The following is a 16,687-nucleotide window of genomic DNA, read 5'->3' as shown; positions in this document are numbered from 1 at the left end:
ACAACCACACAAACCCAGGCCCACCTGAGCACTCATCACCCCTGTGCTGTGCGCATCACGAGGCAAGAACAGCCACACACCAGGAGCCGAAGAGATGTGATGAAGAGAAGCAAGCTGTGCTTTCCCTTGCAGGCAGAGGAGCGATGCAGCCCGTACGATTCAGTCCACAGAGAGGCTTTAGCACGCACTCCCCCACTAGATACTTCCATGCGACAGACCTTACTAAAGAATAACACTTTGCGAGCTGTTCTATTGCTTCTGAAACATCGGTAAAGAACCAAGCAATCACAAAAAGCAGTTAGATGTCTTCTTATCACAGATCCTAGGAGAATTGATTACAGCCAATGCACAGATATCTGTTAAGCCGCTTCTTGTAGCTTCTTACTCACTCTTTTTTCTTGATGGGATGCAGGCATAGAATGGGGAAAGGGAAGCTGAAGGGAGAATTTCATGTATAGGGACACTTCCACTCGTCCAGAACTTCCTCCTCTCTCCCCACACATAATCATTTACTCCCATGGTCTTATCTGCGTGTGATTCATGGGGTAGTCAAAGCTCCAAGTCCTAGATCCTCAACACAATAATCAGGGCAATGTGATAGCTGAGAATACTTTGTGATTATGGGTCTCCTCATGGTCTGTACTGGGAAATGATTGCTTTAAAAAAAAAAAGTGTTTTTTTTTTTTTAAACCATCACTTCTTTTACTGTAGCTCTAAGTGGTGGCAGCTTGCCTGTCCAGCAGCCTGTCAGTAATACTGCCTCTGCTTTGACCTAATTGGACTGGAAATACGCCAATCACACAATTCAGTTGTCACGAGGTAAAGCATTTTAAATCAAAGTATTTGGATCTGTTCAAATATCAGCTTATCTCAGTTACTGCTCTCATACATTACAGAGTGTCACTGAATTTAAGGCATTACTTTTGTATCCTCTGGCAATTGTGTTATTCTGAAACCGTAACAAACAGCAAGGACAATAAATGAGCACGCTTTTCATTTATAACCACAGCCTAAACTTTTCATTCCTTTAGCATTATTGTCCCTTTGGGGTAACTAACATTGTCCATTAGTTCAACTTTTTACTGCTAGGAGCATTTAAAACCCCTCTCTTCCTTTCTTAGAGACATGCCACCTGCAGACGAAAAATAAAAAATAAAAATAATTAAAAGAAGAATATTTATGCACTTAGAGAACTGCACTTCTAAGTTACTGTAGACTTCAGACCAGAAGACAAGAGCACTCCTTGCTGCTCCCCTGATGATGGCAGAAAGCTAGAACAACTTTACTGATATTTAGACAAGGAGAGAACACAACACCTCCCACAGAGCCTGCTCCTCACTTTACCCAAGCACTCTGCAGCGGTCAGTCTTTTTTCTTCAGCTAACATTCCACCCTGAGCCACTTTTTAAATGCAACAAGACACGTCTGAGTGGAACTTTCCATTTACCATCACACGTAAGAACATCAGTCACAGAAATCCCCCCCCAAACTTTAAATTCAAAGCAGTACAAAGTACACCAATGCTCTGATTCTGCAGGGACTACTCCAAGAGTAGCACATGCACCTGTTCAGCGCTAACTACCTGCCTACACTGCTCTGAAGTCCTGCCCGAGTTCCAAGACAGCTGCTCACGATACAGAGAAACTGGTGGGGAAGGTGGGGAGGGGGCCAGAACATGTGGGGGTGATCGTGCTTGAAAAGCAGCTGACATTTCATTAACTCGCTTTTCTTTGCCTTTAGGAATGCACTCTTAAAACAGAGGCAGCACAAACGTGAACAAACACAGAAAGCAGAAGGTAGAGCTGAAATGAATTCTGTAAAATCATCACGTTCAGTTTGAATATTAAAAATACCAGAACAAGAGGTGGAATAACAGAAGGACAACACATACTGGGTGGGTAGCCCAGGAGATGCTGATTCTCTTAGCAAGTTCCTTACCTCGGCATAAGTGGGAAAAGCAAAGATACGCTATTTGCTTCATGGATGGAAAACAAACAACTCACAGAAGTTTTGCACACAGAACAAAGAGTTAATTCAGAAGAAAACCAAACCCAGACCACAGAATTCAAAGCCAAAGCAGAATATTCCGATCCACTGGAAGTTACCATATTCAAAATACAATGCACAGGCTTGAAACAGTATGCATTCAACAATTCACACAGGGAATTCCACACAGGACTTGAGATCTGCAGGTTTGTCTCAGGTGTAAGTACTACATGTAAGGAAATAGCAAGCTTCTTATAGGTTATGAAAGAGTAATGCTTGAGATTGTTATGCGAAAGCTAGGACTGTGCTCATCTTCCACTTGCTGACTGCAGCTCCAGCACCAGGAGGGAACATGATCCCTGGCAGCAATCCTGTTTCCAAAGGTCACAGGAGAAAGCTGTGAGCACAACGGATTAACACATTTTTCAAATACATCCATCTCCTCCTCCTTCTCACATTCTCCTTACCTCCACCCAAATCTCTGCTGCTTTGTTTCACATTTTTTCCCCCTCAAGAAAGAGACGGTTTCTCAGCTACTGCAAGGAGTACATGTTTCCCACAGGCAACTGCACTGAAGGAAAATTATGGAGGAACTAACATCTAATTCATCTAATTTTGTTATTATTCTGTGTCAGGTTATATGATAAAACCTTATCTGCACACCCACAAAAGAGCATAGAGAGGGAAAGAGAGGTGGTAGCACAGAGGACAAATACTACCCTGCCAGGCTACTCCTAGGCCTGACTGGAGTCATCAGCTCCATCAAAGGCCCAGCTCTGAAGCCCAGGGGAACAGAGGAGCACAGTGGTAGGCAGGAACCCAAATTAAGGGCACCAAGGAAGGGACACAAATTAAGGGCACCAAGGAAGGGACATCCTGTCTGGCTGCCCGCCAGGGCTTGCCCAGGAGAACCTTAGCCCCCACGGTCCAGATATGAGACCTACCAAGTAGGGTCACAGAGCAGCTCTTTGGATCACCCTTTGGAATAAGGGAGGTTGCTTCCTAGAGATGTGGGACACTTTACCAGCTGTAGAGGAAGAGCGTTTTGAAACTGCACAGTCTAAATTAAAACAGGCAGAACTCAGTTCAATTAAGACCTACAACAAAACCCTACACTATTACAGAATGAGGTAGCAACATTCTTATGGAGTCAGAACTAAACTAGCACAGGTTGAAAACAACTTGGGTAATTGCTGGTCTTTTTTCGTTGTTTTAAGACAAAGCACACAGTTATGGCAAGTAGCTCATGATGTTTCAGATTCAAAGCACATCACAAGACTCAATATTAACCCAGACCAAACACCCAGATAAACACTTGGCTATTAAAAGCACAGATGAACTTATCCATACACCACCAAGCTGTTAAAGACATCTTTATTTCATTCCCAGGTGTGGTTCAAGCAGGTCATCCAAAGGAGTTCTACAGACCTGTCATTAAAACAGAAGTAGTATTTGGAAACGTTGTTGTTTTTAAATGAACCAGAATGCTAGCTTATGACAACACATTAACGTTTTCTTTCTAAACACAGCAACAGTGTGCATTTCAACTCCTAGGCAAGACTGCAAAAAGGTTCTAGCAAGTCTCTTCCAAGGTAGTGAAGTTTTCAGCAGTTCGGTGCCTCTTCTCTCTCAGGCACTGGCACACGAGCTTTCCTCTGTAACCATGCAGCTGAGGCAACCTTTCCCTCACTGCTACCAGCAACGTGAAGACGTCCTCTGAACTGGACCCAACCCACAGATGTCACATGCAGACTGATATTGGATACGTTGAAGTGCCTCATCTACTTGAGCGGTCTGCAATATGCCTTCACAACCTATAATTCTTCTCGATATAGGATGCAAAAAACACGCTATAGACCTCTCCCCATTTTCCATATATTTCAGGAAATCAGTTAGTTATAAGCACAAGTTATGTACTATTCACAGGTTGAGAAACATTTTCACACTGTATCACATACTGCTTCTAGGTTAAGACACACCAGCCATTACGAATGCTACAGCTGGCTGTGAAGGGATTTTGAACTACTTTCCAGCCGCCTTTTAAATCACCATCTATACATCTGAACATAAGAAGGATCAACCCTACAATATTATTGGTACCAAAATTCTACACCACAATTACCAAATACTTTTCAAGGTGTATTTGAAATCAGTGTTGTTTGCATTTCACACAAAAGCATGGGACTAATATTAAAGAAATTCTTCAGCCCCATATGTTGATTGATATTCACTTTATTATGAAGTAAATAAAAACCAAAGCATCTTTCTTTTTAAGACAAATATATAAAAAACCTACTGAGTTGATAGGGTCTGCCTTTTTAGAGCAGTACCAATACAGAAGTCAGTTTCACAGAGAAAAAACAAATACAGCAAGAACCTCAAAGACACCTAATCAAAGCTGTACAGAGGAACCTCAAAGACCAGATATTCTCAGGTAGACGGGACTGTGCCTATTCACAAATTTCTTCAGTGTCCGAAATCTTTTCACCTGAGCTTTGCAGCCTTGGTGTGACACGTATTTAAAGTACTTACAATCTAAGCAAAAAGAAGAAAAAATGATGTCAGTTATACCACAATACAAGTAAACAAAATCCTTCCACTTTTTAAATAACATGCAAACATCCAGGTTTTCAGTAACAAAAAGTAATAAAATAACCCAAGGCACATTAGCAACATAACTGCAGTACTAAATAAACTATCCTCATCTTACCCAAGGAACATTCTACATTTATATAACTGTATGCTGTATCTTGCAGAAAACTGTATTACTCTTCAGATACATTAAGAAGTAAAATGTCAGGAGTAAAGAAATATTTTCTTATCACATTGGATAAGTAAAATAGAAGCTTGCATCAACACCAATACACATAGAAGCTTCATTAGAGAAAATCAGGACTGGAAAAAATGTATTAGACATCTGGAAATAAAAGCTGGGAGACATTTAATAACATATTACTGAAAGCAAAAAAGGCCTGCAACACAAGAAACTGTTTTTATTAATTATGGAAAGTAAATTGTAGAAAAGCTAACAAAAGGTCTAATCATCCAAAAGTCCAAACTCATCTGTATGTTGTGCTCTCCAGACCATATTCTCATTCTCAACTTAGCTACTGCTTCTCAGCCTGATTTACCACTTAGTTTCAGCAGCATTTCAGAGAATGCTACCAAAGAGGTCACGATCTTCATCTTCCTACCAAACTGTGACTGTTTCCACTCAAGACCTCCTTCCTCCTCGTTCCAGCACTACAACACTCACATGGTCCTTAGGGACCGTCTCCTCCTCAGTGTTTGCTGATACACTGCACGAACTGTAATCCAGCAAGCAAACTTTTCACGGTCCTCACAATACCCATTCAGGAGCCTGTTGGATATTTTTGAAATTGTGGTTTCAAGGTTATAAACAAGAGAATAAGTAGTATTGTGACTGCTCAACAAGGCCAAATAAAATGGAACCCTAAACCAGGATAAGACAAGTTACGCAAAGTATGTCTTACTGAGTAATACCCAACCATTTTAAACATTTTTCCCACGTTCAGCTTCAAAGACCACAGTCAATCCTAGATGAATGGATCTGCATTTCTTACAGGGAGTAGACCAGCTGGCTCTCGTTCAGGCTAGAGCTAGACATTATTTCTATCTTATCTAGTGAAAAAGTAAAGAACATTTAGTATTACCTTTTCCTAGTAAGACTCCAGCCACCAGAGCTTTTTCATACGTAAGGCTTTCATTTTCCTGCCAATTCCTTTTCGCTAAGTAGCGGCTAAAATGGAAGGCGGGCCACCAGTCCTTTCTGGAGTTCCACTCTTCCTTGATCCAGTCAAGATGCTTCTCAGAACTAAAAAAGGTAAAACAAATTATAGAAAAACTTAAATTGGGATGAAATGGTGAATAGGAGGCACTGAATTTTATAATCAGCTTGCTACAAGTCTCAGCAATTGCTAACAGACTGACCTTACACTGCAGACTGAAATATTAATTTTAAACAGAAACGCCTTTATTTTTTTAATTAAAGTCCTTGGCAACACTAGTGAGGCAGGAGGTAAACTCTAATAGCCTTACTGAAAGCTGGCAATAACACAGATTATGGTGTGAAATGAAGCAAGAGTTTGACTCAAATGACGATTTGTCAATAGTAATAAGACATTTGATTCATGTCAACAAATTAGTAGTATGAACAGGTTTGTTTTTAAAAAAGGTTTGTGTTACCCTAGGCATACTCAAAGACTAACTTATCCCAAATACTTATCTTACCTCAGTCCCAAATACTTATCTTACCCCATTAACTCACATAACAAAGACCTTAGACCAAACATTTCAGAAATGGAAACAACCTATAACAAGAAAGTGATATTCCCCTAATATGACCAAGATGTCCTGTATATTTCAAGATACTCTGAAGTTGTGTCTTCAAATACAAAAACGCAGGAAAAGTTCAAGTATTATGCCATTTTTGTTTACTGTATGCAACAATGCTCCCAGCTTTAATCCATTAACTTCTGGACCTTAACAGCAGATGCTGTAGAAGTAGAAGCAGCAATGAATCAGAAAAATGGGTCAAACGCAGTACTGAACTAATTTACTATAAATATATATAAGACTTAAAATCTTCTTTGTTGGGAAAAAAAGTCTAAACATTAGAGGCCTTCTGGGCATGGACTGCCTGGAGATGGTTCCTTCTTAAATCAGAGTCCCTGTCTGACGGCATAGGCAATGACACATCAATCCCCAGGCTCAGCTTTTAAGAATACACTGGCTGCATTCTGTTACAGTTACCATCACCACACAGCAAAGGAAAACACAACACACCAGTCTGTACACAATATACCATGCCCCTATTGCAGCTCTGCAATTCTCAAGCCAACTTCTAAAAATGTATGCGTAACAGAGCAGAAGACCAAACAAGTGTTTTGTTTTGTTGTTGTTGTTGTTGTTGTTTTTTTTAACTCCTGGAAGAGTGAGAATAGCAATGGGCAGCAAAAAACATCGAAATGTTTGAACAGCTCCTTGTGCATAAGCACATAACGAAGTAAAAACCTTTGTCAGGTGATGACAATACTGGAAATTTGAGAATTTTCTTCAATAATTTCTTCTTTTCTCCCAGCAAAAGCATACTGAAGCCAAGTACTGCCACAGAATTCAGGTGAACTGACTTTTCCATTCACCAGCATGGAAGATGAAGGCTACAAAGGGGGACTTCATCAATTTTCCAGAGGTGAAGACCTCTAACTGACACACAAATTTGGTTTTAGTATATTGTATCCGAGATACCACACTTACATTACAATTTGTTTCACCTGTCTTGCCAAACAACTCCATGCTTTAACGTTTTCCTTCGAGCCAGCATAATCCAAGGCTGCAAAAATTACTTCTAGCCCCAGTCGACGTTTTTTTCGTTTCTCTGGGAAGAGATTAGGCCAATTAATTAATCAGATTAGAACTCATTAGTAAGCAACAAGTGAGATACTGTTCACCATCCAGCCTTCCCACATGTTGCCGCTTTCCCAATTACTGAGGGTTCCCCCATTATCTTCTGCCTTTTCCAAGAGAGAAAGTTAAGGAAGACTTCCTGGGTCTAGAGCATAATTCATTAGAAAGATCCCCTCTCCCTACTCCCATCCTGCTCAAAGACTGCTGACTCAAGAGGCACACATAGGACTGCTCGCTTATCCCACACTGCCTTGCTTACAACAGTTGCTGCTGTTGTAATCAGAGCTTCCAGCCGGTGCGGCTGTTCAACATGTTCTTTCTACGGGAAGGGAACACAGTGCCCTGGAACACTTCAAGCCCTGAGATACCAAAACAAAGAAATTGGATTGATATGAATAAAACAGGCATTTCACATCGGCAGCTAATGTACCAGAGGAGTTCTAAAAATGACCTATCACAGGAGGTAAATGTGGGGAAAGTTATCTTTATCATTATAAATTCCTTCTTCAGATATCAAGTTGTCCACAAGAGCTACAAGAACTTAGCAAACATGTCATGCATGAACAAAAAAAGGGAGGTTTCAGCCAAGAGGGATTTTTTTTCTTTCCAGAAAGAAAGAAGAGAAAAGAACCATCTTGATTCCATGACATTTCACTAATCTGCCAACTAGCTGAAACATACCAGCTTACAAGAAAATATGCAGCTTGGAATGCAATCGATGCATGGAAATTAGAAGGAAATTTTAAAAAAAAATCTAAGTTAGTCTCCAAATTAGAAGATGTTTCTACCAGCTTGAAAATAAAACCTCCGCTGAAGAGAATCAAGATTTTGTTCTCTGATCGGTAACGATAAACTAAGGCATATATCCATTGCAATTCCTCCAGAAGAGAAATAAGAAACCTCATCGAGGAAATAGCGAGTCTGGCATTCAGACTAGCGTACCTCAAAAAATATATATTTTTGAGATCCTGGCTGTGAGTTACAACACACTGCTTTGATCAGCCTTTAAACTTAGAAAGGTATTTGTTTACACAAGTTTGTAAGTGCCTGCTGACTCACACGCATTAAAGTTTCCTATGATCAGAAAGTCAAGTTTGGGGTTTTTCTCTTAATAAACAGAACTACTTTAATAAATACAGAGGAGGCTGCAGAACAATTTTATAATATCATTCTAGATTAACATAAAGGAAAAGAGCAAATATATTCAAAGACTTACTTGATTTTTGGAGCATGATATTAAAGTCTATCATTAGTTCATGAGAGGGAACAATATCATGCAAGATCTGAAACCAAAAAAAACAGATACATTATTTCAATGTGAAAGCTTCAAGACTACTGCCTGATCAAAAGAAGCACTGACTTCAGAGTTTTGGGTGTCTTAGGAAAATTAAGCAATCTGGTACCCGAGTATCTTGATACCGAGAATGACTATCAAGGGCCATTTCGCACGTCTGTGACACTACACTGTAACACAATGGATGAAATACCTTGGTGATTGCTGAAAAACACTGCACGTGAGAACAAACATGATATCCAAGAGCAACCCAAACACATATCCAGTGTCTACTTCCTAGGAGGCAACGTTATTTCCATCCTAGGCCAGTTCCAGCTCCCATCTACTGCCCTGTGCATTGGATCGTGTTTGCAGTATCTATCGGACCAGTTCTTGGATCTGTCACCATGTTGTAAGAGATTAGTGTTTCAAACTAACGCTAAAAACTGCTGTGGAGATGGAATTTTAAACATACAGGCTGCAGTTTAAAAGCCTAAACTTAATGAAGCTTTTCTTTGAAGTATTTGCCCTAATACTTGATGGCATTTTAGTGCCATCAAGTGGCAGAAGAGATTGAAAACCATTGTTGGAAAGAAGTTAACAAGATCAATAAGCAAAGACAATGAAAGTGGGAATTTAAAAGCAACCCTGCAAAAGCTTAATGCAACAAGGCCTTATCCGCCAGCCAGCAGAAGTGAACTTCTACTGCAGGTTAAATGAACAGCTAATTGAAAACAATGAACTTAACTGCTAGACAGGATCACTATGTGAAAAAAGCAAACATCTAATAACTTCTTGAATATTGTAAAGATCAAACCACAACAAAAATCAATGCATGTTGTCTACACGTACTTCCAAAGCCATGTAAACATGCACTCTGAGCTTGTTTCTGCCCTAAGGTACAGGATGCATCAATCATACAGGTAGAACAAAGACGGTAAGGGATACTGTTTGCTCCACCCATCAGCACCCCTCCCACTAAGTTTCCTCTACCCCTCTACTTCCCAAAAAGAATCAAGTAAGGTAAATACTGTAACAGGAGACAACTGAACTGAACTGTCAGACCACCATGTAACACAAATGACCACAGGCTGTACTCATTATATAATATATACCTTGAGTGCAGATACAAGTGATTTCTTTGATGCACCGTGTCTCTTTAGGAACTGATAGAAGTAAACATGAGCGTTGGGATTAGCCGGAAACTTTGAGTTGTAGGCATATTCACTTAATACTTCGCGAGCTTCCTGGTGGTCTCCATAGAACTCCAACAACTAAGAGAAGTTAAGTCTGCCATTAGTTTGCCATGTTACCAATCAAACTCTTACAACTAATTTTGGGCTGCCATAGAATTATGCGATAGCACAGTCTGTGTCTAACAGTGCAGCATGTTAGATGTAACACCAGCATATTTTAATTTTACTGGTTACTCTCTTATCACAGGTAACCAAAAATTCACACACAGAAGAAAAGGAGAAAAATTTTATATAGGAGAAAATTATATTAACACTTCTTTGATTGTTAAAGAATTACCGTCACTGTTCACTGGAAAAAGACATAGAAGCAGCCTGCCATGTCTTTGAAGAGAACTCAGTGACAGAGCTTGGCAGCTGTCAGCACCCAGTAAAATTCCAGAAGAAATGCTCAAAGAAGTCAGAGCTTATCTGCATTTAGAAAAAGTAAATCTTCTCAAAGTGATTTTAAGATTAACTTTATTTCTTAGATACAACTTCTAAGAAGATATTTAAAAAACAGGACTGCGTGTTTGGCATCCAAGATCTAGCATAGCAAGAAAAACATTGCCCTGCCAAAAAGAGAACTTGCTTTCAGGAATTTAAACAAAGCAGCTGTGCTCCTATTTCTCTGCTAGCACCACAAAAACAGAACATGCAAGTTGGTTGTCTTTCCTTTTCGTGGCAATGCAGAAATAAAGCCCTTTGTGTATTCTATGGAGGCTCTGCAGCCCTACCAGGAGCAAACGCTCCAAATCAAAGCTAGTGAGGTACCATGTACTACATGTTTTTTAAAAAAACTTCACTGCCACTTGAAGGGATGAAAGACACAGACTCCTGATGGCTCTTGAACAGGAGACGTTTACTGCCCTTTTTCACTACTACATATACTTTCACTGTAGCCCCACGCGCCCGAATCTGTCATACAACTGGTTAGAGACCCTCAGACACGCACCTCGAGCCAGCCAGCAATTGGCCACCGCCCAAAGCTCATCTTTAACACTGTAGCCAATTTACTTTATCTTAACCTTGCTCAAGTTTTCCTTTCTACCGCTTGTTTCCTCATCATCTCTAATTCAGGGACATGTGAAACAGCGTGAAGCCACCTGTGAATTCCTTTCACACACTCACTCACACGAAACTGAACTGCAGACAGACATCTTAAGGAAAATTAGACAGGGAAACACAAAAGGAAGATGATCTGCAAAACATGCTCTTACATCCACATAGGATTTCACAAAGAGATCCCAGACTCCAGGTATTTTAATGATCTCCTTTAAGCTCATTGCTGCCTTTCGAAAGTAACTGTGCATTTCCCGTTCAACAGACGAGTCTTCAAGTCCATCCTGCTCTAGGAAAACAGGAAAGAATGCCAGAGTTAATTTTGCTAATCAAGAGAGTTCTTGAAGTGTTGTACCTACAAGACAAACACATTTTGCTAAGCAAGGACTCCAATCGAAGTTTTTAAGAAAAAAGGACTCAATTCCACCAGTACTGAAATAAGAATTTTTCATTGCTCTTCATCTCAATTTACAATCAATTCGTGGGGCATAATGGGCAGTGTTCCAAGACAAGAATGCTACTAGCACGAAGACTTTAAACCAACAATACTTCGTTTCAGAGAAACAAGCAGAGATACGGCCATACAGCTAAGCAGGTATATGCGGTATTAGGTGCCACATACAAGCAGCAACCTACATATCTTTACCTTTAGAGAAAGGGAAAACTCAAATACAAGCTTCGGTAGCTTTTGTCAGCACCCAAAATTCTAGCAGCAGTAAAGTACTTATGCATGGATGGAGTCACTGCTATAGGTGAATACATTCCTTTGATGATTCTTTTAGGTGATGTTGCTGGATATAAGAACTGTGATTCATGGTGAAAGCATTGTTTTGTTTCAGAATAGCATTTCAGGACACTAGAAAAGTGCACGTTAGTGTTCTGTTTTGGCACCACTGGTGTTACTGACACAGAATTACAATCCACACCCTCAACTTTTGAAGTCTAGCATTTCACCTTGGTGCCTTCATATGTAGACACAGGCAGAAGAGCGGCCCACATGGAAATGCTGTTGCTGCAAACACCAGAACAAGGAAGCTGAAGTTCACAGCTCAATACAAAAGCAGTACTAGGACTTACCACACTCTAAGAGGATATTCTTCTGCTTAGACCAGCTATAGTAGTCCAGCAGTCCCCTGTAAGCCTGAACCAATTTCATCTCTTTATCCTGAGCAGCTGTTTGTTCTCCAAACCTCCAGCTTTCTGCCAGGGACAGGTTTTGGTAGGCTTCATCTATTAGTCCATTACAAAGGAGATGGAAGGCATGCTCTAAACAAACCTGCAATTCAAACATTCCATACCACAGTGTTTCACAACAAAAATGGAGAGAACCTCGGCAATACAGCAAAGGTCTACACAGATGTGCAGGGCAAGTACAGAGACTCATTACTGACATCCATGTAAAATATCGCAAACATGGTAAAAACATTTTATTTAGAAGCACGTTTTACACATATTATTTTTCAAACAGTATCTTTACAAGAAACTTTGGAGAAAAATGCAAGAATGGGAGAATATGGGTGTCACTGGGGGACAGGGAGATGCAACAAGCACCTAAGTAATTTTTCCTATCAGAAGACGCTGGAGAAAGATTATTAATCAAAAGCATATCTGACATACAAAGACGTATCCCCGGGAAGGAAAAGGGCTTAAGCTCTTGAAACCTGTGTGGCAGAAAGTCATCAGTCAGGTGGTAAACATTCAGCAGTACTTACCAAGGCAGCAAAAAGAAGCTGTCTCAAAAACCTGCTTGCCATCAACAAGTGCTCTGCCTATTTTAGAAGGCCTAGAAATGACCTGAGGAAAACCAGTTCGGTTATACTTGGTAGCTTATTCAGTTTGTTACCCAACTGCAGAATAGCTAAAGGAGGGATGTTCTAGCACCCTATCACATTGATTAGACACTAAATAGAAGTCTGAGCCTTCAGTTAGCTCCAGTAAACTCTTGTACAGAACTTCTGTTGGAGGCCTTGAACAAATACAACAGAATGAGAGAGAGAAGCATTGACACAAATGAGAAACAGTCAAGGAAACCAAAACAACAGGAGTTTGAATACGCCATCATAGGAAAAGAACTACAGCTGGGTGACAGAGAGGCCCACAGAATAATGCTTACTGTTTTATTTACAGATTAGCTGCTTGGAAAGTGAGCAGATATTGATGGCAAAAATTAACTACAACTGTGGTCAGGACCACAGTGGCCACAAGATTTCACAGGTGTTAATGTGTAATTAGATGTTAACAGGGCATGCATGAAAATGAATTCAACAGTTTTAAATTAAGAATAACTGAAGAATCTAGGCACTGCTGAAGACTGACATATGTACCTATGATCAAATGAGAAGTGATCAGGTGTAGAATAGCCCTTGAAATACCATACAACTGGTAACTCAAATGTACTATCTTTCTTGACACTATTGTCAATAACATTTCAAGAGAGAGAGAGCTTTCAGAGATAGCAATACTCAAGTAAACATTCAGGTAAATGTGTGGAAAATCATCAAGATTGCATTAAGTACACTTACCTTCAAATACCTTTTTACTCCTAAAGTTTTCATCTGTTCTATGAAAGAGTTGAACTCTCCGATGCTGCTATGTGAATGGTTGCACAAAATTTCTGTTCCTATTCTCCAAATAATCTGGGGAAAAAAGATTCAAAACTAACCTTAGTATAAAAATGGGATCAGTCATCATATATATATCCATCCAACAGATTCTACATCAGCACCTACACAGCGGCTTAGATGTTTTTGGAAGCTTCGATGCCTCTGTTTTTTATTTATTTATTTTTACATACAGGAACTAATTTAACTTATGAACATTTTTAAACTTATGAACATGACCTAACTTTTCAGGTCTTGCCACGTTTTTATTTAAACTTATGATTAGCTTGCTAAGACAAATGATGGTCCTGAAGATGACAGATGCTTTTTGCAAGTATTTTTTTTTCAACTGCAGAAGAACTCTGATAAGGGACACAGGCTTACCTCTGATGGACCCATGTATTCTATAGAATAGTCTTTCTCTAGTGACTCAATGTAGGAGGTCAGAAACTCTGCAGCTCTTTTCCACTGCTTCTGTAGTACGGCATCCTGAACGTAACTTAAACACACTTCCTTGCTCTTCTTGAAGCTTAGTTTGTGTTCATGGGAAGATGCTAAATAAATCAAAACACAAAGTGAATCAAACCCACTATTAGTCTTTACTCAGATAACAACGTACCTGCTATTTTAGCTATCTCTCTTGGATGATCTCTCTCTGACGCTACAGAGAGTCATCTTAAGCTACATGGTCTTGATGTTAAACACACCTATTTTCTGCAGTAGTGAAAGAGAATATGGCAACAGCTGGAAGTATGAAACTATTTATTCCACATGCAGCATACAGCTGAAGGCACTTGAAACAGCAAAGCACCAACGTCACATATTACTGCCCCACCAGAATTAGAAGACCATAGCGCGTTGATAACTTCACAGTATGTTTTGCTATATTTTGGGGACCTCTCTCTTCAGAGACTTATTGTCAGCTGAGCTTATGGCTCCAGCGTGCTGATGATTCATATGCACACATACAAACGGGCCATTCCAGGACCAATGGTTAAATAATCCCCGCTATAAACACAAAAAGACGTAGAGAATTATTCTCTCAAGTACAACCACGGAAGGAGGCCACTTGCTCTGTTTATACGGACACTGCTTCAAATTCTGTTATGGCACAAAACTGAATTCTTGTTCCCACATTTGTTTAAAGCTCACAGCTGTGTAATAGCTGTACACTGCAGTCTAACACACCCCCACAACAAAACCCATGCCACAAGAGCCTTCTTCATCAAACCAACTCCCTACCTGAATGCTGTAAGAGAAGGAATAACTCAAATACTGGTTCAAAGCACTTTTAATACAGCGCGTTCTACAAAAGTACCTCTAATTAACCTACAGTATTGTATGTTATCGCCTTCATGCTTATTTCTAACTTCACGGGTTCTAAAACCTTTGAAAATAAAAACCATGAAGAACACCCGCGGCTCAGAGGCTGCCAGCAACCCGCAGCGCCCCAGCGAAGGAGGTTAGGGGGGCTGGGGCGGCACACGACGGGCCGCAGCGGGAGGACAGGGGGCGACGCAGGCCGGGGCGGGAGAGCAGCGGCCCGGCCCTTACCGGCTCGGTAGAAGTGCTGCGGCAGGCAGGGCAGGTGCAGGGCCGGCAGCGGGGCGCTGCCCGCTTCGGCCACGAAGCCGTCCATGGCGCCACGGCCCCTACAGCGAGCGGCGCCTCAGGGCGGCCGCCATCTTTGACCCTGGCAGGGGAGGGGCGGCACTGGCCCCGGCTAGTAGCTCCGGCTCATCCTAGGCGGCCCAGCCGAGCCCAACTGCTGTATAAGATGTAGAGCTCTCAGAGCTTGGTGTCACAGCCACCCCCCCCCCCGCCATCGCTAGCAGCTCTCGGCTGACAGAGGGGCTTCCAGAGCGCCTAGGCCAGCGGCATAACCCTCCGAGGCGGCGCGTGCGCCCTGAAGGCAGCGGCGTCACCGCCATGATGCGGGCGCCCGGCAGCACCGTCGCCATGCCAAGGACGCCCCGGGCGCCTGCGCAGTGAAATGGCTGCCAGCAACCGGCCGTGTGCTGGGACGTCTGACAGATGGGGTCGTCCCGAACCTGGGACATCCCAAAACATGGGGTGTTTAAAGTCCGCGTTTGGTTCTCCAAGCGAGTCCCGTCCAACCCCCATCCCCACCCCTGCCTGCCCGCCCTCCCTGAAAACTCAGACACGTGAGGATGAGTAAATAATAAAGTAAATAATAAGCTGGCTCAGTTTAAAGGTTCACCTCACCCAGTATCCTGGTTTGGCTGTAATCAGTAACAGATGGCAAGAGGAAAAATACAAGGCAGAGCAGCCGCCTATGGTGTCTAAAGATTTAACCTCAGTGTCATACCTTAATATCACGTTTAATAGATGAGGGAGGCTACAGAAGTGTCCCTTTACTGCTTTTTTTAAAGCTGTGTTCTTCCTGTTTTGACAACAATTTCAGTTCATAAGTATTCTGCTTTATTTGTTGATAGCTAACTTGACCATAAACCGTCTTTGTTCTGTAGCACCACTTTTTAACCACTGTCATCTTCTTTGTCTATAATTTGCCCTTCCTATCCATGTGTCACTGATCACTGGTTTTAACAGTGTGGCATCACATCCTATTACACTACATTAATTTGCCTTACGTTAGTACCCTAATTTCACTATCCAGCTTGCCCCCAATTTATTTCTCAGATTTGCGTAGAAGCATGTTTACATTTGGCTTGTTATTTTTGATCTTCTTTTGTCACTCATGACTCTTTGCTGACTGTTATGTGAACATTGCCAATTGATCTTGTTAATAAGTATTAGTTACTAGTTTGATAGACACCTTTGTGCAGGAAAATTGCTCTGCAAATGTAGACACACACAAAACTTTACATTCCCCATACTTAACAGAACACTCGTACTGGAATACATGCATTTCCAAGTTTGGGATTGAAGGCTGAAGCAAATTTTACCTGAAATACCTAAAATTAAGTGAAATATTTCTCTTTCATGTCATGCATTGGGGAAAGCTGTGGGTACCTTGTTACCATGAAATACCTGAAGTTGTAGGAAATGCTACAGCGATTAGACTCATGTATACATACTGACTGCAAGCTACTAATTATTGCACAATAAAGGCAATGACTTATGCA

The 16,687-nt window shown here is 41.1% G+C and overlaps 1 protein-coding gene across 1 annotated transcript; it reads right to left on the bottom strand.

The window, feature by feature from the left end:
* Window positions 1-3,346: 3,346 nt before the first annotated feature.
* TAF1A (TATA-box binding protein associated factor, RNA polymerase I subunit A) lies at window positions 3,347-15,510 on the bottom strand. The gene is made up of 10 exons (XM_035561929.2): window positions 15,135-15,510; window positions 13,965-14,134; window positions 13,503-13,616; window positions 12,058-12,256; window positions 11,139-11,269; window positions 9,802-9,960; window positions 8,630-8,696; window positions 7,264-7,384; window positions 5,661-5,821; window positions 3,347-4,521 (listed from the first exon to the last, which is right to left on the bottom strand). The coding sequence occupies exons 1-10, from the start codon at window positions 15,217-15,219 to the stop codon at window positions 4,400-4,402; spliced, it is 1,329 nt and encodes a 442-aa protein (XP_035417822.1). The 5' UTR covers window positions 15,220-15,510; the 3' UTR covers window positions 3,347-4,399.
* Between the last annotated feature and the right edge of the window lie 1,177 nt (window positions 15,511-16,687).

Source organism: Cygnus atratus, chromosome 3, assembly GCF_013377495.2.
Source record: "Cygnus atratus isolate AKBS03 ecotype Queensland, Australia chromosome 3, CAtr_DNAZoo_HiC_assembly, whole genome shotgun sequence".
Classification (NCBI taxonomy): domain Eukaryota; kingdom Metazoa; phylum Chordata; class Aves; order Anseriformes; family Anatidae; genus Cygnus; species Cygnus atratus.
Note: the sequence above shows the minus strand (reverse complement) of the source record. Positions and strands in the feature narration are given on the sequence as shown.